The sequence below is a fragment of the Pleurodeles waltl genome, chromosome 11 (genome assembly GCF_031143425.1).
Source record: "Pleurodeles waltl isolate 20211129_DDA chromosome 11, aPleWal1.hap1.20221129, whole genome shotgun sequence".
In the NCBI taxonomy this organism is placed as follows: domain Eukaryota; kingdom Metazoa; phylum Chordata; class Amphibia; order Caudata; family Salamandridae; genus Pleurodeles; species Pleurodeles waltl.
Genome location: NC_090450.1, coordinates 323,725,561 through 323,751,388, shown reverse-complemented (window position 1 = coordinate 323,751,388; position 25,828 = coordinate 323,725,561). Strand labels below are relative to the sequence as shown.

Here is a 25,828-nt window from a genome sequence, read left to right as displayed (position 1 = left end):
AGAGATCCTCCTTCAAAACCTGCCTAGAAAACAACGTCCATGACTGCGAAGAACTCTTCAACATTGTGAAGGAGCTCTCCAACCCCAGTGCCACCGTCAACGACATCCCTCCCTCCAAAGAACTGTGCGACGCCCTAGCCACCACCTTCTACCGAAAGATCGCTGACATCCACGACAGCTTCAACACCCCTATTACCTCAAACACGCCAGTCTCCCCCTCCAAGGGCAAGACCATGATTCCATCCACTCCGGATCACTGTCAGACCCGTGCCCACAACACAAATACAACAAAGCAGACACAGCCATTGCACCACACCTACGGAAGATCATCAACATCTCCTTCGAAACAGCAAGGTTCCCAGAGAGCTGGAAACACGCCAAAATCAATGCTCTACTCAAAAAACCAAAGGCGGACCCCAAAGACCTTAAGAACTTCCGGCCCATCTCCCTGCTCCCATTCCCAGCAAAGGTCATTGAGAAAATCGTCAACACACAACTTACCCAATACCTTGAAGACAACAACATCCTCGACCCCTCCCAGTCCAGATTCAGAAGGAACCACAGCACCGAGACAGACGACATCAGAAGCCAACTCGACAATGGAGAAACATCAGCCCTCATCCTCCTAGACCTGTCAGCCGCCTTCGACACAGTCTGCCACCACACTCTGAAAACCCGCCTCCACGAAGCAGGGATCCAAGAGAAAGCCCTTGACTGGACCACATCCTTCCTCTCCGGCAGAACCCAGAGAGTCCGCCTCCCCCCTTTCCAATCCAAAGCCACCAACATCATTTGCGGCGTACCCCAGGGCTCATCCCTCAGCCCGACGCTGTTCAACATCTACATGGCCCCCCTCGCACAAGTGGCCCGCCAACACAACCTCAACATCATCTCCTGTGCCGACGACACGCAACTCATTCTCTCCCTCACCAAGGACCCACACACTGCCAAAACCAACCTCCACGAGGGCATGGAAGCATCGCCGACTGGATGAGAGACAGCCGGCTGAAACTGAACTCGGACAAAACGGAGGTCCTCATCCTTGGGCCCACCCCCTCCGCCTGGGACGACTCGTGGTGGCCAGCCTCGCTGGGAACCCCACCAACACCAACTGACCACGCACGCAACCTTGGCTTCATCCTCGACTCATCCCTCTCCATGTCAAAGCAGGTGAACGCCATTGTCCCCTCCTGCTACAACACCCTCTGCATGCTTCGCAGGATCTACAAATGGATCCCAACCAAAACAAGAAAAACAGTAACCCAGGCCATCGTCAGCAGCAGGCTCGACTACGGCAACGTACTCTATGCAGGCATCCCGTCCAAACACCTGCAACGCCTCCAGCGCATCCAAAACGCCTCCGCCCGACTCATCCTCAACATTCCCCGCCGCAGCCACATCACCCCCCACCTGAGAGACCTGCACTGGCACCCCGTCTACAAGAGGATCACCTTCAAACTCCTCACCCACGCACACAAAGCACTCCACAACACCGGACCAACCTACCTTAACAACAGACTCAGCTTCTACACCCCCACCCGACGACTCCGCTCTTACAACCTCACCCTCGCCTCCATCCCCCGCATCCAACGCAAATCCTCCGGCAGCAGATCGTCTTCCTACCTCACCGCCAAGACCTGGAATACCCTCCCGTCCGACCTAAGACAGATCCAGGACCTGCTCACCTTCAGACGACACCTCAAGACCTGGCTCTTCGAGCAGTAGCAGCACCCCCCCCCTTTTTTTTTTCCCCAGCGCCTTGAGACCCTCACGGGTATGTAGTGCGCTTTATAAATGGATTGATTGATTGATTGATAATTAGTGTTTTTGAGTGGATCTAAACTTTGCAATACTTAATTTATTTTTTTTAGAACGTAATTTAGAAATATTAATAACAATTCACATTTCTTTATGACGCAAGCATAATGTAGCACTAGGGGTTACAAAGTGGCGTAATGCAAGCAGAAAAGCCACTTTAGCGTCACCTTAGCATTAAAAAAAATGATGCTATGGCGTCGCTAAGGTGGAGCTAGGGGCTTGTAAATATGCCCCTTAGGGCCAGATTAAAGGAAAATGACAGTGCGTGAAACTGCACCAAAGTTGGCAGCATCGTCATTTTCAAAATTCAGGGATGTGCCATGTCCACCCCTGTGTTTCCCCCTGCGCTGGAGCTAAATTTGCTGCCGAACACCAATGCAGCCACCCTTGCATCATAGTGCAAGGATGGCTGTGTTGAAGGGGATTTTGTTTTTGTGTAGGAAGGAACACCTTCCTGCACAAAAACAATCTTAAATGGCGATTTGCTCTTTCTATGTGTACTGCAAAATGCAGCACACCTTTTAAAGAGCAAAAAAAAAGGAGAAATGAAAGCATTTCTCCTCGTTGTGCCACTCTAATGCCACCCCTAAAGTCAGCAAAAACGAGGTCAGCAAAACGGGAGGTTAGAGGGCAAGAAGTCAAGAGAAATCACGCCCAGGATGCCAGTTCTAACATTTTCTTTCTCCTATGTCTTCATATGATCTCTATTTCACTTTCTTTTATGTGTTCCATCCTCATTTCTTTCCATTTAGTTCCATTTTCCAAAATGATCCATATGCATCTCTTCCTTTGATATGAATCAGTTCCTTTGCATGTCATACCCTTACCTTGTTTCATTTGATATATTCTTCTTTCCATTCTGTCCTGTCTCCAATCTCCATTCTGCTCGCAGCTATTCCATCATTCTTGTCATGTAATCTTCCACTCATCCAATCATCTCTGTTTCTTTTATCTACTTTCCTATTATCCTGTCATGTGGTTTCCACCGTCGTCCTAGTTAATATAGATTCCTTTCATTGTACAGTCTCCATTGGTCAGCTTCTCTTCATAGGATCTAGATTGAATTTCCATTTTTGTTTTGGGATTCCCCACCACCTATGATATGCATCCTCTTAATGCAATGGATTTCTATTTATTCAGGGGGGTGTTTCACAGTTTACCACAAACTAGGATATTTAGCATGTTGGGGTAATACACAAAAGTACAGAACAGATATCCTGATATTACAATGTCATATCAGCTGTGGATACACCGGTAGCATGGATGTTGAGGTGAGCCAGGATTCACTTTTTCAGGGACGGCATTAGTGTTGCAAAATCTATATAGAGATTTTAAAGCAAGCTGCCTTGTTTATTGGTGTAAACTACAAAGAAACTACTGGAAATATCATGTTTTCTCTTTCTCTGAAAGTATTTTTTAAAGTAAGAAATATGGCTTGTGACATGTGGCCCGTCATGATGTTTTAGACCTGGACCCGCAAAAAAGTCTGACATGGCCACATGCAGATGGAGGACTGATGCTATCCACCTCTAACCGCTGCTACAGAAAATACACATGAACTTCACCATAGTGGGAAGCCTCATTTTGTTCCCGTGCACCCCCTTAACACAAGGAACATGCCATATTGAAGAGAGATTCACCCCTGATCCTCACAGCCCCTGTGCTGCAATCCGTCTCCAGAGAAGGATGGGATCATAGATGAAGGCAATGGTGGCACCCCAAAATTAAGAAGATACTTGTCTTACGAGTAGTGCTCTGAACCTCAGATACGAGGGGGTATATAGGAGTTTTCGGATACAGTGATGTGTTTAATGGATTATACTCAAGCATATGGTGTCTGCCATTTCCTGTCTGTCGCAGTTATGTGTGCATTTATGGGTGATTTTCCTACAGTGTTGTTAGTGAACACTTTGGCACAATGACTGGAAAATTCTGACACACTGATTAAGGCACTGTGATATGGATGTTGTGTCACCATTATCTTGATAACCCTTGACAATAATCAATAAATTGCAGGAGATTGGTGTGGACTAGTCTAGCATAGCGATAAGTCAAATTATGGTTTAGTGATGATATAAACTGACAAAGTAATAGATGATAGTTTAGCAATTAAGTGGGTGCTAAACCAGTGCTTAATTTGAGCTGATGGTTTCTGGTGCTCGGTACGGGCACTTCGTTATCAACACTGACACTTATGAGAGTCCAACACATGGTGGCACTGTTTCACGGTGTCTAATTTTGGTATGAGCACAACAACAGTTGCTTAATAACCTATTATACATTAAAAATGACCAATACCTGCGGCTCATAGCATTGTGTGGCCTGGTGTAGTCTGAATTGTCACACTTATAGAAGTGTGATGGTCAGTAGTTGCGTTGGTACTGTCATTTTCAGCCAGGTCGGGGCAATGATTGGTGCAAACCCAGTGCCCTCCTGTCAAGGGCCATGGCACTTAGGCCCATATTTATACTTTTATAGCACTGCATTTGTGTCATTTTTGTGACGCAAAAGTGGCGCAAACTTACAAAATACAATTATATTTTGTAAGTTTACGCCGCTTTTGGGTAAAAAAATGAGGCAAATGCAGCGCTAAAAAAGTATAAAAATGGGCCTTATTTTTTTGACAAATTAAGCACTGTACCAAGATTGGGAAATCCTGTTAAAATACAGGAAGATAATGACGATAAGACCACTCTGTGTTGATTCATTGATGTTGATTCTGAGAGTAATTGTATGTTACTTGTGGGACAATTTCACTCAGTTTTTTTTGGATTCATGTCACAATGATATCCTGGCTGACTCACGTCTGTCTCTTTCCAGACATTTGTCTCGCATCTCCTCAGCCTAAGAACTCTATTGGATGGTGCTCCAAGTCCGAAGCAGAGTTTAACAAATGTAAAGACTTCAGTGATGCAATGAAGACGTTGAGGACGTCACTTTCCTGCATTAAGAAGAGCAACACGAAGGAATGCCTGCAAGCAATTGTGGTTCGTAAAAATGACACACTAAAGATGAAAGTATCACATTTTAGAAATTAACCCCCCTGTAACAAGTGGTAAATACCTAAAAGCAGGATCATCCTAACAGGGGACGATCTGACGAATCTGACGAGTGGCATATTAAGGTATTTTTGGACTGTGACACCATGACCTCATCAACTATAACAATCATAGCTTTATATATCGTATTTCATACCCGTTTCCTTCATTTCTAAGTGTTGTAAATAATAGGTCTATTACCTATTGTCTGTTTGAACCATGATCTGCATATAACGACAGAGAGCAATGAGCCATTTTCTTGTCTTTTTAAGTGCAAGTAGTGAGAAAGCCAGTAGGTGTGGCTTGCATTTTCAGTTGTAAGCCACACCTACAGGCTTGGCTATTGTTCAAGAATAAAAGATGTACTTGTACAGAAATGGAAATGGAAAAGTATGGGCAAGCAGAACTAAGTGCATAGAGATGTGGCCAGGAAGAGCAACGATCAAGGAGAGGTGCCAGCTTGGAGAGTTTAAAGCCCCATGTTATTTATATCATTATTTCAATGCTGTAAATAGTTATGTCTCAGCTCAAAATGTCTGAGGTAACTTCATAGACTCCTGTTACCCGTCCCAGTCTTTTACCTTCGTATGTGTTTGGGCTTCTCCACATGTGGTTATAGATTGTTACGGTTAGAACAGAGGCGGAGGGGGTGGGTGTTGGGTAACAATGGATTTAATTGTGTGAAGAACCAGAGGCTGACAACAAGCATTACATTTTCTGTAGGAACTCACTATGCCCCAATGTGTATTCTACACAGCACTTTTGGCAACGAGGATTGGTCGATTTGCTAATGTGTTTTTGGGAGAGAGTGACAACACCACGACTCGATCACTGTGTGTGTAAAAGGCCGCTTTATTGGAACAGATGCCCCTGACAAATACCCCACCTAGGCCTTTGCCTTACAAAACTAAAACCCCACTAGACATCGAATAAATCTATCCCACGTTCCTCCCCATCCCCTGCCCCCCCTCCCCCTCCCTACTCTTGTCCGGTCTTTTCCTTCTCCTCTCGTCTCCTTAATTTCCCCCGTCCTACCCGCTTCTTTTTTAACCTGCCCGCTAATGAGCAGTCTCCTGCCTGTCCATCTCTAACTAATGCTCCTTCCCCCCTATAATACCTGAATTGCCCTGCCAACTCCGTCTTCCACCCGAGCTTTTAATAGCTGCCCTGCAGCTGTCACCGCCGCAGCACGCACCTGTCCAAAGCGACAACCTAACCCCGTAACAGACACACCTGCTCCAGCAAATGCGACCTATAACGGGAGGGGAAGGGAGGGGAAAAGAACCGGACCAACACTAATAAGCCCTGGCCACCAGATCACCTTCTGCAAAATGGTGCCTGGGGCCACAAAATGTCCACTTTTATTTACAACCCACCCACTCCAATTGGCACCCCGGTTGCCCAACAGCGTCGCGGGCCGTACCACCTCTCCCAATAAACCCCGGGGGGGAACTCCTCGTTCCTCCTCCTCCCCCCGGGACCCCATTGGGAGAGAGTGACAACACCACAACTCGTTCACTGTGCGTGTAAAAGGCCGCTGCATTGGAACAGGTGCCCTCTGACAAATACCCCACCTAGGCCTTTGCCTTACAAAACTAAAACCTCACTAGACATCGAATAAACCTATCCCACGTCCCTCCCCTACCCCACCCCCCCTACTCTCGTCCTGTCTTTTCCTTCTTCTCTCGTCTCCTTAATTTCCCCCGTCCTACCCGCTTCTTTTTGAACATGTCCGCTAATGAGCAGTCTCCTGCCTGTCGATCTCTAACTAATGCTCCTTCCCCCTATAATACCTGAATTGCCCTGCCAACTCCGTCCTCCACCCGAGCTTTTAATAGCTGCCTTGCAGCTGTCACCGCCACCAGAAAAAGGCCCCAAAGTTTTCTGCCCCCCCCATCCTCAAAACGTAAATCCACATGCTCCAAAAAAGTCAAACCCCACTCGCCGCAAAAACCTTTCATCTCCTTATTCAATTTGCACCTGGCCCTCTCTATAGCCCCTGTTTTCTTAGCCCCTCTCCAAACCCAACGCGGAGCAAATGCAGTGAACATCACATGACAGCCCCTCCACTGGTCCACCAGGATCTGTAAATCCCTCTTCATAACCTTCAAAATGTTATGCCCCGGGGTTACTACCAAATCATTCTCCCCCAAGTGAATACACAATAGGTCCGGACAATGCCCCTTCCCCGCCGTGCTCTGCAAGCGAGGCAAAAGCTCATTCCATCTCATCCCCCCCTTTCCCAAACCAGCGGACCCGATATCGTGCAGGGTCAAAGCCTAAATTGTCTCCAATAGCGGTCCTCCGGGCTTGGCGCTGAGCCCATTTGATAAATGAGTGGCCTATCACCCATATGGAAAGATACTCCGCTTCTGGCCCCAGCACCACACCTGAAAAAGAAAAAAGAAATGAAGACACTTGTAACACTCAACACATGCCTACCGTCTCTCAAAACTCAGAACCTCTCACATATCGCCTAAAGCAATCTGATCTCCACCTCTCCAAAACCATCAGCTCCTCTCTACCCCAACCCTTGTTTCCTGCTTCAGTCGCAACCCCAATCCGAAACGAATGTGTACCAAAAAGGGCGGCATCAATCCCCAAATAGGCCAAACCCTTGTGCAAAACTGCTGATAACTGGGAAGCTGAAACCCGTTTCCCATCGGCGTGGCGAAAAACCGGCCCATCTGTGAAACCTGACTCTTTGTACAGCTGGCCCTCCAATAACCCTGGGCAAATGGACCTGACCGGGTAGCGTTGAAGAAAAAACGTAGCCCCCACACCCTTCTGATCCGTCTTTGATCGCCTAATAATCAGCGCCACCCCTTCTGCTACCGGCCGAACATTGCACCACCGAATGCCCGGGCGCCCCGGTAAGCCCAGTAATTCAGAAACCGGCAATGCCCCAAAAAATAACCAGGACATCAAGGTCCTGAAAATTAGCGCTTCCCGCGCATCATGGCAAATCACTCCAAGAACCGGGAGCAGCCGTTTCAAAATCGCCACGGATACTGGACGCCTCACACGCCCTTTAGGCCCCAATTCTTTCGCCCACCCTTTGAGGATCCTGTACCCCAATTCCCCCGCAGAGGGAGGGTAGCCCCACAAAAGCTTACCCATAAACCCCAGAGCCACTAACTTACCCGATATCGTAACTCTGGTCTGACCTTTCTCAATCAAAACCATAATAAACTGCACTACATCTTCCACGATATCCTCCTGCCTCACCCGGCGCTGGGCCCCGGAACCCAAAAACTACTCCCACGCTTTGGCATATGCCCGCCTTGTAGACGGCACCAGAGAATTCAGTACCAGTCGTAGCATCCTGAAGTGCCTACGCTCCATAGCGTGATGGGCATGCGTATCTTGCGCAGAGCCACGCCCGTGGCTAATCTATGGAACCGCTCCCACTGAGAACGAGACAAAGCATCAGCAATGTAATTATTAACGCCCGGGTCATGTCTCGCTCTAAACAATATATCATTCTGCAAGCATTGCAGCACAAAAACGCACATCAGCTGTAAAACACGGGCTTCTCGCGCTGACTGGCGATTGACCATCTGTACCACTGCCAAGTTGTCCACACGAAAAAGCACCCTTGAGTGCCGGAGCTCTTGACCCCACAAGCACACCGCCACTATCAGCGGGAAAAGTTCCAAGAAAGCAATACTGCGACCCCTATTCTTCCATTCACTCGGCCATTCTTCTGCACACCACGCCCCTCCCAATAGAGCCCAAACCCCGTAGACCCAGCCGCATCTGAAAAAAGCTGCACATCCCAATCACAGTCGTGCCAGACTTTCAAAGGGATCCCATTAAAGGATTCCAAAAACGTGGCCCACATCTTCAAATCTTCCCGTACCCCCACCTTCAACCGCACTTGATGATGAGGGAGTGCCTGACCCATTAACGCCAGAGCAAGTCGTCTGCAAAATGTCCGCCCCGCTCTCACCACCCTACAGGCAAAATTTAAATGCCCCAAAAGCACCTGAATGTCGCGCACAGTGACCTTACGCCTTCCCAACATGTCGGTGATTCTGCGCACCATGTTCGTTTTCTTGTCTGATGGCAACCTGGCCATACCCGCCACCGTATTCAGCTCAATCCCCAAAAATGACAGCGCCGTACAGAGCCCCACTGTCTTGTCGGGAGCCAAGGGCACACCAAGGTCTCCCATGATAACCACAAACTGGCCCAGCACCGCCCCACAATGCAGGCTGGCTGCCGGCGCTGGGAAAAGGAAGTCATCCAAATAGTGCGTCACCCGTTGGTGACCCGTTATCCTCTCAAATATCCACTGCAATGCCATACTGAAGCACTCGAAGAGCGTGCAGGAGCTGGAGCACACCATGGGAAGCGCTTTGTCGATATACCAGAACCCTTGAAACTGAATTCCCAAGAGCTCAAAATCCGCTGGATGGACGGGAAGCAGCCGAAAAGCAGACTTAGGCGGTCATTACAACATTGGCGGTAAAAGCCGCTTACCGCCGTGCAGAAGACCACCAACACACCGCCGCAGAATTCCGCCACTGCTACTATGACCCACAGTTCGCAATCCGCCAAAATTCAGACACCCATACAAGTCCACCACCAAAGGTCCAAAGGTCCAGAGGTCAGTGATAAACTGGCGAAAACAAAACCTCCACCGTCACGCCAACAGAAATACGCCCACACTATCACGACACACGAATCCACGCAGCGGTCTTTCAACCGCGGTATTCCATTGGCGGTACACACCGCTGCGCTCAAAATACACACACATTTACAAAACACTACCACATTGGACAATTCCAATACGCATACACACACCACTCCCACACACCCACACCACTATAAAACACACACCCATATCACCAACAAACCCCCACGACAAAAAATTCCGAAAGAAGGCCAGAGAGAGAGCACCAGCAAGAACAACAGCAACCACAGGCACACAACAACATCACCCACAGAACTTCCACGCACCTCACACAACACACCACTACATATCAGCACACATATCACCACACACTCCACCCCACACATCACCTACACCACCCCATGGCACGGCAAAGACACCCCAGGTTCTCAGAGGAGGAGCTCAGGGTCATGGTGGAGGAAATCATCCGGGTAGAGCCACAGCTGTTTTGATCACAGGTGCAGCACACCTCCATTGCAAGGAAGATGGAGGTATGGCGAAGAATAGTGGACAGGGTCAATGCAGTGGGACAGCACCCAAGAAATCGGGAGGACATCAGGAAGAGGTGGAACGACCTACGGGGGAAGGTGCGTTCCGTCGTCTCAAGACACCACCTCGTGGTTTAGCGGACTGGCGGTGGACCCCCATCTCCTCCCCCACAACTAACAACATGGGAGGAGCAGGTCTTGGAGATTCTGCATCCTGAGAGAATCGCAGGAGTAGGTGGAGGAATGGACTCTGGTAAGTCAAATCTTAACTATTACAACCCCCACCCTACCTGCATGCTATCACATACCCCCACCCTCACCCTCACCCCCAGAACCCCAACTCCTCACATATGTCCCAATATCACAAACCACCCATCCCAACACCAAGCCCTACATGCAACAACAAAGTATGGACACCCATCACTAAAGCATGGCCACTGCACATACCCCTACAACCCCCTAAACCATCCTCACACAAGGTCTCACACAAGAATGCAAGCACTGGGGTACACGGTCACCCACCCATTGCACACCATGACACACACAGATTTGTTAACCATCCTTTTATACCCCTGAAGGACCCCTACCCAATGTCACCGGACAGGAGGGTCCACACATGTCCTCACCACCAACAGAAGAGGCCCACAGTGATGACAGCACCCCTGTCCTACTGGATCTAGATGACCAGCCCAGCCCATCGGGGACCTCGGGACAGTCGGTTCCCATCACCCAGTCACAGGCCACTACAGACCTTCCACCCTCTGGAAACACCAGCACAGCACCCACCCAGCGGGCCCATACCTCCATCCCCAGGACACGTCAATCAGCTGTGTGTCCACCACTATAGGGAACCCACCACCCCAACAACAACAGGGACCTGGGGGCAGTGGCAGTGGGCACACGGTCCAGGGAACGGAGACCCAGGAACACAGGGGAACTGGGAGGGCTGATGTGCAACGGGGGGCGGACAGGCCAAGGGAACCCACTCTCCACGAGGCCCTCTCCTGCATCATGGGAGCCTAACACCACTCCCAGGAGACGATGGAAACGGTACTGGCCACGTTTCAGGAGACCCAGCGCCTGCAGGAGGAACAGTATATGGGCTTCAGGGAGGAACTCAGAACCATCAGCTCCACCCTGGGCAACATCGTAGGGGTGCTGAAGGAACTTGTGAAAACCAGGAGGGACACTGTGGCACTACAAGGGGCCCCTGACACTAGCATGGACGATGAACTGCCCACCACCTCTGCCGGCGCTAGTGGACAGGACGCCCCGCCACAGGACCACCACACCAGCACCCCACACACTGCAGAGGGAGAACCACCCCGCAAACGGTCCCTGAGTTCCAGGACAAAGACAGAGCACGATGCCAAGACCTCCGCCAATAAATGAGACCACCCTGATTGTCATCCTACTGTCCCAGTTTGTCCCCCTGACCATACTGCATCTGACCCTGCTCCACTTCCTATGCCCATATGGGCAATGCACCTGTGAGACTAATAGACTGGACTCTGCCATGGACATTCCTCCGCCATCACCCCTCACCTTTTCACTGACCCCTCCAATATTGAGCACTTAAATAAACACACTTAAAGCACAAAACAATCTGGAGTCTGTCTGTGATTTTGAAATAGTGTATTAGCAATTACAGTGACAAAATGCTCTTTCAAGTTTAATGTCAACATACCTATGTCACACAGCTCTAGTCAATGAGGAATCTAAGCAGATGTCACACAGTGGGACCCACATCTGTGAAATCGTAAGGGAAAGTGACAACTCAGTGACCATATACTGGGTGAAAACGACACACAGTAGAGAGGTAGTAGTGTTAAAATACATGTAGTAGGCAGGTTTGTATTCTTACCTGTGTCTCACTGGAAATCTTGCTGGATCACTGAGTCCCTGTTGTGCATGTCTTCTTCCCCTGCTTCCTCGTCTTCACTGTCCACAGGCTCCACAGCTGCAACAACACCGCCATCTGGACCATCCTCCTGCAGAAAAGACACCTGTCGTCGCAAAGCCAAGTTATGAAGCCTACAGCAGGCCACGATGATCTGGCACACCTTCTTTGGTGAGTAGAATAGGGATCCACCTGTCATATGGAGGCACCTGCACCTGGCCTTCAGGAGGCCGAAGGTCTGCTCGATCACCCTCCTAGTTTGCCCATGGGCCTCATTGTAGCGTTCCTCTGCCCTTGTCCTGGGATTCCTCACTGGGGTCAGTAGCCATGACAAGTTGGAGTAACCAGAGTCACCTGCAAATGGTGAGGGACAACTGTTAGACACGCACTAACTTGGAGGGATATCCCCAGACCCAGACAACCATTCCCACTGACTTGCTTCCAGGTGCTCACCTAATAGCCACACACGGTGCTTCTGGAGTTGACCCATCACATAAGGGATGCTGCTATTCCGCAGGATGTAGGCGTCATGCACTGAGCCAGGGAACTTGGCATTCACATGGGAGATGTACTGGTCTGCCAAACATACTATCTGTACATTCATAGAATGATAAATCTTCCAGTTTCTGTACACCTGTTCACTCCTGTGGGGGGGTACCAAAGCCCCATGTGTCCCATCAATGGCACCTATGATGTTGGGGATGTGTCCCAGGGCATAGAAATCCCCTTTCACTGTAGGCAAATCCTCCACCTGAGGGAAAACAATGTAGCTCCACATGTGTTTCAGAAGGGGAGACAACACTCTGGACAATACGTTGGAAAACATAGCCTGGGACATCCCTGATGCCATGGCCACTGTTGTCTGAAAGGAACCACTTGCAAGGAAATGGGGCACTGACAGCACCGTCACTTGAGGGGGTAATTCCTGTGGGATGGCGGATTGCTGACATCAGGTCTGGCTCCAACTGGGTGCACAGTTCCTGGATTGTGGCACGGTCAAGCTTGTATGTGATAATCAAATGTCGACAGGTCCACCAACGGTCGGTACACTGGAGGATGCCGCCATCTCCTCACATGTCCCAGCGGACGGTGCCTATGAATGACAACAGCGAGCACAGAGTCAAACAACTCAGAGGTATGTACCCACAGTTTACACAGAGCACCTATCATACACAAAAGGTGGCATGTATGTGTGTTGAGTCTAGGCCTAGGTATGAGTGACGCAGTTGGAAATGAAGCCATGTGGGCCCCTGAAATGGGGGCTGCCTGACCTGTAAAGTGGGACAATGGGATGTGAGGTAACTGCGCTGGCGCTGTACACCGTCGCGGTAGGCGGTCGAAGACCGCGGCGCAATGCTGCATTGGTTAACATTGGACCCTATGGGTCCCGGGAGCCAATGGCGATTTACGCCGGCGGTGACGGTACGCACCGCCGTGGACGTGACCGCCATTGTCTATCACTTCAATCACTCGGTACCTGATCTTCGACAGGAGAGGACCTACACTGCAAGTGCTGCTGTGACCTCGGTCTGGAAGAGACAATGGCTCGTGTGTCTGGGGAAAGGGCCCCTGCCTTCACATCGGAGGAGTTGGAGAAACTCGTGGGTGGGGTCCTCCCCCAGTACACGCTACTCTACGGTCCTCCAGACAAACAAGTAAGTACACTGGGAGCATGCTGTATGGGCTATGCCTGTGTGGAGAGGGCTGGATGTAAGAAGGAAGGGGGGAGAGTGCTGCATGCATGAAAGACGGTGAATGCATGTGCCACATGGCAAGGGTAGGGATGGGGGCCAATCACTTCGACAGTGCAGTTTGTAATAACTTCTCATTTTCCCCTGTATATTTCATGTAGATCAGCGCCCACCAGAAGAAAGATATTCGGCGTGCCATCGCCAAGGACGTCCGGAACCTGGGGGTCTACCACAGACGGAGCACCCACTGCCGTAAAAGATGGGAGGACATTCGCCGCTGGAGCAAGAAGACGGCGGAGGCTCAGCTGGGGATGGCCTACCAACGAGGACGGGGTGCCTGTCGCACCATGACCCCCCTGATGTTCAGGATCCTGGCGGTGGCCTACCCGGAGTTGGATGGGCGCTTGAGGGCATCACAGCAGCCACAAGGGGGTGAGTACACTCTCATTCAGCTGACTTTGCCACCTAGTGGAGGTGTCTGGGTGGGGGAGGAGGGCTGTGGGTTTCCCAAGGCCAGGGCGAGTTCCGTAGGCAAGGCCCCTCCGTATGTCAGGCCACGTAGCACCCCAGCCCACCTCTGTAGAGTGCCAAGTACAGCTAGTTATGCCCCTGTGTCATCTATGTGTGCAGATGTCGTCCATAGCCTTGTAGGCCATTTCCCATAAATTGAACAGTGGAGCCCAAGAGCGCGGCATAGTGCAGGAGGCTTCTGTGTCTGTCGTGTCCGCCAACGGTAGCGGTAATGCATGCACTCAACATGTCTTTCTTCTGTCGTTCCCCCCCCTTTTTGTGGTCTCCCTGTTCTTGTGTGCATTAGCATCATCCGGCGGAGGAGCAATGGCAACGGAGCAAGAGGGAGCTGCATCCCCATGGCCCTGGAGGGCGACACTACGGAGTCTGAATTCATCAGTGGGACGGAGGGCGAGGGGAGCTCCACAGCGGAGACAGGAGCTGACACCAGCGACACTGACTCGTCCTCTGATGGGAGCTTCCTTGTGGTGGTGTCAACATCTGTGCCCCCGCATCTACAGGTACAGCCACCACCCCCCCTACCAGCACCGCCCTCCCAGCAGCCCCTTAGCCTTTGCCCTGTGCCCACTCACCCAGGAGGGTGGGCATCACCTTTGCCCCAGGCACCTCAGCTCCTGCCCCAGTCACCCCTGCTGCCCTCAGTGACCTCCTCAGGTCCCTCACTGTTGGGCAGTCTACCATTTTGAATGCCATCCAGGGTGTAGAGAGGCAGTTGCAACAAACCAATGCATTCCTGGAGGGCATTCGTTCTGGTCAGGCTGCCCTTCACCAAGCTTTTCAGACTCTGGCCTCAGCACTGATGGCAGCCATTGTCCCAGTCTCTAGCCTCCCCCCTCCAACTTCCTCCACCCTGACCCAATCCCCTGTTCCTCAGCCTATCCCAAGCACACCTACAGACCAACATGCCTACACGTCAACACCCAAGGGAAGCTCAGGCAAACATAAGTACCATACATCCCACAGGCACTCACGCAAGCATCACACACATGCAGACACACCAACATCCACTGCCTCCACTGTGTCCCCCTCCTCCTCGTCTCCCTCCGCCCTCCCAGTCTTGTCTACACTCACACCTGCATGCACTACCTCTACAGCCACTACGTCCCTCTCCAGCACACCCACCACCACACCCTGCTCACGTGCAGTCACCACCCCCACTACCATTCACACGTCCCCTGTGTCCTCTCCCAGTGTGTCTGTGATGCCCCCTCCCAAGATACACAAACACAGGCACACACCCACCCAACAGTCATCCACCTCACGACAGCCTCCAGCGCATGCACCTTCACCCAAAATCACCAAACGTACACCTCCTACAACCACCACCTCTTCCTCCACTCCCAAACCCCCTCCAGCTACCAGCCCCAGTGTGTCCCAAAACTTTTCTTGTCCAACCTTGACCTCTTTCCCACACCTCCCCCACCCCGTCCGTCTCATAGGTCCTTAACTAGCACCTCAGCCACAACATCTCCGGGACCAGTGGTGCCTGTAGTCACCGGAATCTGGAGTGCACCGGCCACCAGGGCAGCCAGTGTGGCACGGAGCCACAGCACAGACAGCCCCCCACCTGTGAAGCATCAGAAGTTGGCCAGTGCCCGGCGGGAGAGGGTGAAGACTCAAGCCACTAAAGCCGCTCACAGGGGTCCCGTTGGGAGTGTGGAGTCAGCTGTGACACCTTCCAAGGTGGGGAAGGGCCACAAGAAACCTGGCAAGTCTGGGAAGGGCTGCACGGTGGAGAAGACCGCCATCATCCCCGCTGCCCAGGAGGCCACCGCCAGCACAAGCCCAGTTGCCCAGGAGGCCACCACCACCATTTTTCTCCACGTTTTACTCTGTAACTTTTTCCTGCGATGTCAGATTTTTTAAAGCAATATACCGTTTGGTCTGTTGGACTCTTCTGGTTGCGGGGATATATAGGATTTGTAGGTTCACCTAGAACCCTAGGTACCCAGAGCCAATAAATAAGCTGCACCTTGCAACGGGTTTTCATTCTATACCGGGTATACAGCAATTTATTTGCTGAAATATAAAGAGTGAAAAATAGGTATCAAGAAAACCTTTGTATTTCCAAAATGGGCACAAGATAAGGTGTTGAGAAGCAGGGGTTATTTGCACATCTCTGAATTCCGGGCTGCCAATACTATCATGTGAATAACAGGGCATTTCTCAAATAGACGTCTTTTTACACACTATCTTACATTTGGAAGGGAAAAATGTTGAGAAAGACAAGGGGTAATAACACTTGTTTTGCTAATCTATGTTCCCCCAAGTCTCCCGATAAAAATGATACCTCACTTGTGTGGGTAGGCCTAGCGCCCGCGACAGGAAACGCCCCAAAGGGTAGGCCTAATGATCGCAACAGAAAAAACAATATCAACACATCACATTTTTACATTGAAATCTGATGTGGTTTTTGCAAAGCTATAGATTTTGGCCTCTAGCTCAGCCGGCACTTAGGGAAACCTACCAGACTTGTGCATTTTTGAAAACTAGACACCTAGGGGAATCAAGGATGCAGTGACTAGTGGGACTCTCACCAGTTTCTGTTACCCAGAATCCTTTGCAAACCTCAAAATTTGGTAAAAAAACACTTTTTCTTCACATTTCAGTGACACAACGTTCTGGGATCTGAGAGGAGACACAAATTTCCTTCCACCCAGCATTCCCCCAAGGCTCCTGATAAAAATGGTGCCTCACTTGTATGGGTAGGCCTAGAGTCCGTGACAAGAAATGTCCCAAAACACATCGTGGACACATCACATTTTCCCAAAGAAAACAGAGCTGTGTTTTGCAAAGTGCCAAGCTGTGGATTTTGGCCTCTAGCTAAGCCAGCACAGAGGGAAACCTACCAAACCTGTGTATTTTTAAAAACTATACACTCAGGGGAATTCAGGATGGGGTGACTTGTGGGGGTCTCACCATGTTCTGTAACCCAGAATCCTTTGCAAACCTCAAAATTTGGCTAAAAAACACCTTTTCCTCACATTTTGGTGACAGAAAGTTCTAGAATCTCAGAGGAGCCACAAATTTCCTTCCAGCCAGCGTTCCCCCAAGTCTCCTGATACAAATGGTACCTCACTTGTGTGGGTAGGCCTAGCGCCTGTCACAGCAAATGCCCCAAAACACAACATGGACACATCACATTTTCCCAAAGAAAACAGACAGTTTTTTGCAGAGTGCCTAGCTGTGGATTTTGGCCTCTAGCTCAGCCGGCACCTAGGGAAACTTACCAAACCTGCACACTTTTGAAAATTAGACACCTAGTGGAATCCAAGATGGAGTGACTTGTGGGGCTCTCACCAGGTTCTGTTACCCAGAATCCTTTGCAAACCTCAAAATTTGGCCCAAAACACACTTTTTCCTCACATTTCGGTGACAGAAAGTTCTTGAATCTGAGTGGAGCCACAAATTTCTTTCCACCCAGGATTCCCCCAAGTCTACCGATAAAAATGGTACCTCACTTGTGTGGTTAGGCCTAGCGCCTGTGACAGGAAATGCCCCAAAACACAACGTGGACACATCACATTTTTCCAAAGAAAACAGAGCTGTTTTTTGCAAAGTGCCAAGCTGTGGATTTTGGCCTCTAGCTCAGCCGGCACCTAAGGAAACCTACCAAACCTGCGCATATTTGAAAACTAGACATCTAGGGGAATCCAAGATGGGGTGACTTGTGGGGCTCTCACCAGATTCTGTTGCCCAGAATCCTTTGCAATCCTCAAAATGTGGCCAAAAAAGAACTTTTTTCTCACATTTCGGTGACCGAAAGCTCTGGAATCTGAGAGGAACCACAAATCTACTTCCACCCAGCATTCGTTCAAGTCTCCTGATAAAAATAGTACCTCGCTTGTGTTAGTAGGCCTAGTGCCCGCAAAAGGAAATGCCCCAAAACATGTGGACACATCAAAATGATCAAATACTAAACTACCTGTTTTTGTGGGGGTGACCTGCGTTTTTGGTCCTGGGCTCAGCAGTCATATAGGGAAACCTACCAAACCCAAACATTTCTGAAAACTTAGCACCCGAGGGAATCCAGGGAGGTGTGACTTGTGTGGATCCTCCAATGTTTTCTTACTCAGAATCCTCAGCAAACCTCAAATTTAGCTTAAAAATCTCATTTTTTCTACATTTCTGTGTGGGATCACTGCACCGGGACAAAGTTCCTACCACCCAACGTTCCCCTCAGTCTCCCGGTAAAAATTATACCTAACTTGTGTGGGTGGGCCAAGTGCTTGTGACAGGGAAGAGCCAAAAACATGTCGAAATTGAGGGGGAACCAAAGCGGGTCACAAAGGGCAGTTTGAAAAAAAAAAAAACTGGGGTGGTGGGGGTATGGCCATTCCCCCACGCTCTTATTTTGAAAAAAAATCTTCCCTGATCTCTGGTGGCCTTTCCGCCTCCCCCGGGGGCAGATGGACCTTCCAAAAATAGACCGTGCTGCCCCCAAGGGGGGCAGATATGGCCAACAGTAATGTGCCCCCATGGTAGCGACCCTTGCCCAAGGGGCTGCCCCCCCCAAACAAAACACACATATACAAATCCCTGGTGCCTAAGTGGTTTCTGCCCCCCCCGGGGCAGATCGGCCTAATAGAAATAGGCCAATCTGCCCCCAAGGGGAGCAGAAATGGCCTAAAATAAATTTGCTTCCCCCGGGGAGTGACCCTTGCCTAAGGGATCGCTCCCCTTGCATGAAATAAATCCAAAAAATAAATCCATAGTGCCTAGTGGTTTCTGACCCCCTTGGGGGCAGATCAGACAAATAAAAAAAGGGTCAGCTGCCCCCAAGGGGGACAGAAATGGCCTAAAATAAATTTGCCCCGCAGGGGAACGACCCTTGCCTAAGGAATCACTCCCCTTGCGTGAAATTGCCGCAAAAATAAATCCCCAGTGCCTAGTGGTTTCTGCCCCCCTTGGGGGCGGATCGGCCTAATAAAAATAGGCTGATCTGCCCCCAAGGGGGACAGAACTGGCCTAAAATAAATTTGCCCTGCAGGGGAACAACCCTTGCCTAAGGGGTCGCTCCTCTTGCGTGAAATTAACACACAAAAAAAAAATCCCTTGTAAGGAAATGCCTCCTTGGCATGGTTACCCCCTGACATTTTGCCTTTGCTGATGCTAAGTTTTGATTTGAAAGTGTGCTGAGGCCTGCTAACCAGGCCCCAGCACCAGTGTTCTTTCCCTAACCTGTACTTTTGTTTCCACAATTGGCACACCCTGGCATCCAGGTAAGTCCCTTGTAACTGGTACCCCTGGTACCAAGGACCCTGATGCTAGGGAAGGTCTCTAAGGGCTGCAGAATATCTTATCCCACTCTGGGGACCCCTCACTCAGCACAGACACACTGCTTGCCAGCTTGTGTGTGCTAGTGGGGAGAAAATGACTAAGTCGACATGTCACTCCCCTCAGGGTGCCATGCCAACCTCACACTGCCTATGAAGTATAGATAAGTCACCCCTCTAGCAGGCCTTACAGCCCTAGGGCAGGGTGCACTATACCATAGGTGAGGGCATAAGTGCATGAGCACTATGCCCCTACAGTGTCTAAATAAAACCTTAGACATTGTGAGTGCAGGGTAGCCATAAGAGTATATGGTCTGGGAGTCTGTCATGCACGAACTCCACAGCACCATAATGGCTACACTGAAAACTGTGAAGTTTGGTATCAAACTTCTCAGCGCAATAAATGCACACTGATGCCAGTGTATATTTTATTGTAACATGCACCCCAGAGGGCACCTTAGAGGTGCCCCCTGAAACCTTAACCGACTATCCGTGTAGGCTGATTAGTTTTGGCAGCCTGCCACACACCAGATATGTTGCTGGCCACATGGGGAGAGTGCCTTTGTTACTCTGTGGCTAGTAACAAAGCCTGTACTGGGTGGAGATGCTCATCACCTCACCCTGCAGGAACTGTAACACCTGGCGGTGAGCCTCAAAGGCTCACCCCCTTTGTTACAGCACCCCAGGGCACTCCAGCTAGTGGAGTTGCCCGCCCCCTCCGGCCACGGCCCCACTTTTGGCGGCAAGGCAGGAGGAGATAATGAGAAAAACAAGGAGGAGTGACTGGCCAGTCAGGACAGCCCCTAAGGTGTCCTGAGCTGAGGTGACTCTAACGTTTAGAAATCCTCCATCTTGCAGATGGAGGATTCCCCCAATAGGATTAGGGATGTGCCCCCCTCCCGTCAGGGAGGAGGCACAAAGAGGGTGTAGCAACCCTCATGGCTAGTAGCCATTGGCTACTAACCCCCCAGACCTAAACACACCCCTAAATTCAGTATTTAGGGGCTCCCCAGAACCTAGGAATTCAGATTCCTGCAACCCTGCAGAGAAGACGGAGACACCAACTGCTTTGGCCCCAGCTCTACCGGCCTGTCTCCCCACTTCTAAAGACACTGCTCCAGCGATGCTTTCCACAGGGACCAGCGACCTCTGAAGCCTCAGAGGACTGCCCTGCATCTAGAAGGATCAAAAACTCCTGAGGACAGCGGCTCTGTTCACCAAAGACTGCAACTTTGCAACAAAGAAGCAACTTTGAAACAACTCGTGTTTCCCACCGGAAGCGTGAGACTTGGCACTCTGCACCCGACGCCCTCGGCTCGACTTGTGGAGAACAATCACTTCAGGGAGGACTCCCCGGCGACTGCGAGACCATGAGTAGCCAGAGTTGCCCCCACAGCGACGCCTGCAAAGGGAATCCTGAGGCTCCCCCTGACCGCGACTGCCTGCTTCTAAGAACCCGACGCCTGGTAGGGACACTGCATCCGCAGCCCCCAGGACATGAAGGATCCGACCTCCAGTGCAGGAGCGACCCCCAGGTGGCCCTCTCCCTTGCCCAGGTGGTGGCTACCCAGAGGAGCCCCCCCTTGCCTGCCTGCATCACTGAAGAGACCCCTTGGTCTCCCATTGCTTTCTATTACAAACCCGACGCTTGTTTGCACACTGCACCCGGCCGCCCCCGTGCCCGCTGAGGGTGTACTTTCTGTGTGGACTTGTGTCCCCCCCCCCGGTGCTCTACAAAACCCCCCTGGTCTGCCCTCCGAAGACACGGGTACTTACCTGCTGGCAGACTGGAACCGGGGCACCCCCTTCTCCACTGAAGCCTATGCATTTTGGGCACCACTTTTACCTCTGCACCTGACTGGCCCTGATCTGCTGGTGGGGTAGCTTTGGGGTTGTCCTGAACCCCCAACGGTGGGCTACCTTGGACCCAAACTTGAACCCCGTAGGTGGTTTACTTACCTGCAAAAACTAATAAACACTTATCACCCCCAGGAACTGTTGAAAATTGCAGTGTCTAGTTTTAAAATAGCTATATGTCATTTATGTGAAAACTGTATATGCTATTTTGCTAATTCAAAGTTCCTAAAGTACGTACCTGAAATACCCTTCATTTTAAGTATTACTTGTAAATCTTGAACCTGTGGTTCTTAAAATAAATTAAGAAAATATATTTTTCTATACAAAAAACTATTGGCCTGGAATTGTCGCTGAGTGTGTGTTCCTCATTTATTGCCTGTGTGTGTACAACAAATGCTTAACACTACTCCTCTGATAAGCGTACTGCACGACCACACTACCACAAAATAGAGCATTAGAATTATCTCTTTTTGCCACTATCTTACCCCTAAGGGGAACCCTTGGACTCTGTGCATACTATTCCTTACTTTGAAATAGTGCATACAGAGCCAACTTCCTACATCCCTGGTGTCTAGTGGTTGGCCTAATAAAAATAGGCCCATCTGCCCCCAAGGTGAGGGGGGAGGAAATGGCCTAAGTACAATTTGCCTCCCAGGGAAGTGACCCCTGTCTAAGGGGTCGCTCCCCATTCATAAAAACATAAAGTAAATAAAATTTAAAAAAAATATATATATATATATATACCCCTGGTGTCTAGGTGTTTCCGCCCCCCTGGGGGCAGATTGGCTTAATTATAATAGGCCGATCTGCCCCTGGGGGAGCAGAAAAGCCCTAAAAATATTTTCTCCCCCAGGGAGCGGCCCTTGCCCAAGGGGCTGCTCACCTTATGCGTAAGTATAAAAAAAAATTAAAAATCCCTTGTGTCTAGTGGTTTCTGCCCCACTTGGGTGCAGATTGGCTTAATAAAAATAGGCCGATCTGTCCCGAAGGGGGGCAGAAATGGCCTAAATACAATTTGCCCCCCCCGGGAGTGACTCTTGTCTAAGGGGTCACTCCCCATACATGAAAAGATAAGGTAAACAAAAAAAATATCCCTGGTGTCTAGGGGTCTCTGCCCCGGGTGCAGATCGGCCTAATTATAATAGGCCGATCTGCCCCTGGGGGGGCAGAAAAGGCCTAAAAATATTTTGCCCCCCCGGGGAGCTTATGTGTAAGTATAAAAAAAATAATCCCATGTGTCTAGTGGTTTCTGCCCCACTTGGGGGCAGATTGGCCTAATAAAAATAGGCCGCTTTGCCCCCAAGGGGGACAGAAATGGTCTAAAAATATTCCCCCCCCCAGGGGAGCGACCTTGCCTAAGGGGTTGCTCCCCATACATGAAAACATAAAGTAAACAAAAAATATATATATCCTGGTGTCTAGGGGTTTCTGCACCCCCCCTGGGGCAAATTGGCCTAATTATAGTAGGTAGACCTGCCCACGGGGAGGCAGAAAAGGCCTAAAAATATTTTGCCCCCTGGGGAGCGGCCCTTGCCCAGGGGGGTGTTGGTGGGAGTCCCCAGTGGACCAGGAGAAGGCCGAGCTGGGCTCGTCTTCGACACACGGCAACCATGGCCGAGGGCGAGCCCAGCTCGTCCACGGCACCGAGGGGTTAAACATTTAAGAAGAAGAATACACATCCAATAATGAAATGATTTGAGAAACAGAAATATTCTTTAAATCAGACCGTGAAGACATTAGTCAAATCAAATTACATAGATTTCGAAATCAGGATTTGGACATAGATTGTCCGTACTTCTAGCCACATTAGGACAAGCATGTGTGGGAACGGGCTAACACGTGGGCAAAAGTCAAAGAGAGGGAGGGTAAAATTATTTGGAAAACCATCTATCTCTGGCGAAGTTAAACTACCTAGGAAAATAAAATAGGCAGGCATCAGCATGCTAGCTTTTACTAAGAAAATGCAGGTCAGGGGAAAATAACATTTGTATTAGAATATATCCAGCTCGTCCTGCACCCGGTCCACAGGGGCCTCCCACCACCCCACCCCCTGGGCAAGGGCCGCTCCCCGGGGGGGGGGATCAGCATTCAATTCAGTTTTATCAGCAAAGCATGTAAATTATCAGCAAACTCAGTTAGAAGCGCCATAAGGGGAAAGTGAAGAAAACAGGCTGCACATGGAAACAACTGGAAAAAAACATCTATGGGGCAAAAGAAGAGAACTCAGGGACAACTGGAGAGTGACTCTAAAGCAACTGACTGAAACTTACAAAGTCCATCCCTATTGTAAAGTTCACAAATGTCTCTGATTCAACAGTTCAGTGGTTCCACATCATACAAAAGGGGCAATATCCAATCAGTTTATTAGCATAAATTGAATTTGCACCATGACCGAGAATTCTCAGGTTTGGTCTGAAGTCATCTCCTCCTCCAGTGTGAACCCAATAGTCTATAACAATTAGGTACTTCCCTTGATACAATACACATTCTTTCCAGGGTGTAGGATGATTTCAACATTTCCCATGCGAATGTTCACATTAACAGTATCAAATACTTTAACGTTTAATCCACAGGCCTGAATGTTCCAGAATCAAACTCATTGAGAAACTAGTCTTATACATTGAACAATGGGACCCATCACTATTCATAAGAAACAACCTAATGGAAAAATTCATGTTAGAGGAAGAAGAATTATTCATCACTTTAAAAAGACTACAAATAAGAGGTCTGCAGACCTAGTTATGCTAACACAAGAAATATAGGGGGTCATTCCGACCCCCCGCCCGCCGGGCGGAAACTGCTCAAACACCGCACCGCGGTCAAATGACCGCGGCGGTGATTCTAACTTTCCCGCTGGGCCGGCGGGCGATCTCAAGAAGATCGCCCGCCGGCCCAGCGGGAAAGCCCCTGCAAAGAGGAAGCCGGCTCCGAATGGAGCCGGTGGATTTGCAGGGGTGCGACGGGTGCAGTTGCACCCGTCACGATTTTCAGTGTCTGCAAAGCAGACACTGAAAATCATTATGGGGCCCTGTTAGGGGGCCCCTGCACTGCCCATGCCAGTGGCATGGGCAGTGAAGGGCACCCCAGGGGCCCCACGACACCCGTTCCCGCCAGCCCCTTCCTGGCGGTGTAAACCGCCAGGAACAGGCTGGCGGGAAGGGTGTCGGAATCCCCATGGCGGCGCTGCAAGCAGCGCCGCCATGGAGGATTCCCTGGGCCAGGGGTAAACCGGCAGGAAACCTCCGGTTGCCCTTTTCTGACCACAGCTTTACCGCCGCGGTCAGAATTGCCCATGAAGCACCGCCAGCCTGTTGGCGGTGCTTCCGCGGCCCTCTGCCCTGGCGGTTTCAAACCGCCAGGGTCAGAATGAGGGCCATAATGCATTAATACTGTTATTAATAAACCACACATAAGATGTGAACTTATAAATTCGGCAATAATAATATCTCCTCAGAATGTGTAAAAAACATTTCATTAGTAATTACAGTCTTTGTTAAAGCATCATATTAGATATGACAGAGAATTGCATTTATGTTTCTATGCATGTAACTTTATAGTAATAAACCAAATTAAACATTATAAATCAAGTTTGTTTCACCACTAACAGTTACTTTAATGTATAAAATACACTTCAACTTTATTTTAATCTTTTTAGCACATTGTAATTTCTTGTAGACACAATGGTGTCTGCCACGTAAGAAAACATGAGCAGTTTTAAAATTTGTGTCAGTGCAGCTTTCTCAATGTTAGGCTCTTGAAACGTGAATATAAATGTCACCTAATACTGACATCTGGTTTGCTAAAATCATGACTACATTTTTACACTCCAACAGTCCCTTCTCTGACGGCACTCTATGTTGTCACAAAAAAGGCACTCTCATTTCAATGAGACAACTCAAAGCCTTGTGGTCTGATATCATATTGGCCTTGGTTTACTGAAACTCTCAATTCTCTTCAGGTTATTGTAATAAGCACTTTTCATCTTCTCCATTTCAATCTCTTCCCTCCTCTGTTTACTATTAGCTCTTTGCACTTTCTAAAATGTGTACAGCTTGAACAGTCCGACTGCATTCAAAGCACACAAAGCCACAATCAGCAAAGTCTTAAGATCATCCTTAGTCTTCCCATTCCCAGGTTTCCAAACGATGATCTAATGGTCGAAAATCGTTAGCCTTTGCCTCCCAGGCATTTGTCTCCTTTAACCTGTTCTGTGCCTTGGACGAGATGATCTTGTCCAAGGCTACAGTTCCCCTGTGCCTTGGACGAGATCATCTCGTCCATGGCACAGGGGAACTTGGGGGAGCGCTAGCGCGCCACCCCGTGCACCCCCCTCCCCCCAAGGCGGGGATGGAAGGGGAAGACCTTACTTAATTTATTTTAGGGCATTTCTGCCCCCCCCTCCCGGGGCCGGCTGAGCTAGAGGCCAAACTCCACAGGTAGGCACTTTGCAAAAAACACCTCTGTTTTCTGTGAAAAAATATGTTGTGTCCACGTTGTGTTTTGGGCCATTTCCTTTCGTGGGCGCCAGGCCTACCCACAGAAGTGAGGTAC

At 49.8% G+C, this 25,828-nt stretch overlaps 1 protein-coding gene across 1 annotated transcript in view; it reads left to right on the top strand.

Moving 5' to 3' along the window:
* Window positions 1-25,828, top strand: part of LOC138265670 (serotransferrin-A-like) — a 478,400-nt gene that overhangs the window by 31,768 nt on the left and 420,804 nt on the right. The window contains exon 2 of the mRNA XM_069213586.1: window positions 4,639-4,805. Within this exon, the coding sequence (XP_069069687.1) occupies window positions 4,639-4,805 (167 nt within the window). The remainder of the gene's footprint in view (window positions 1-4,638; window positions 4,806-25,828) is intronic.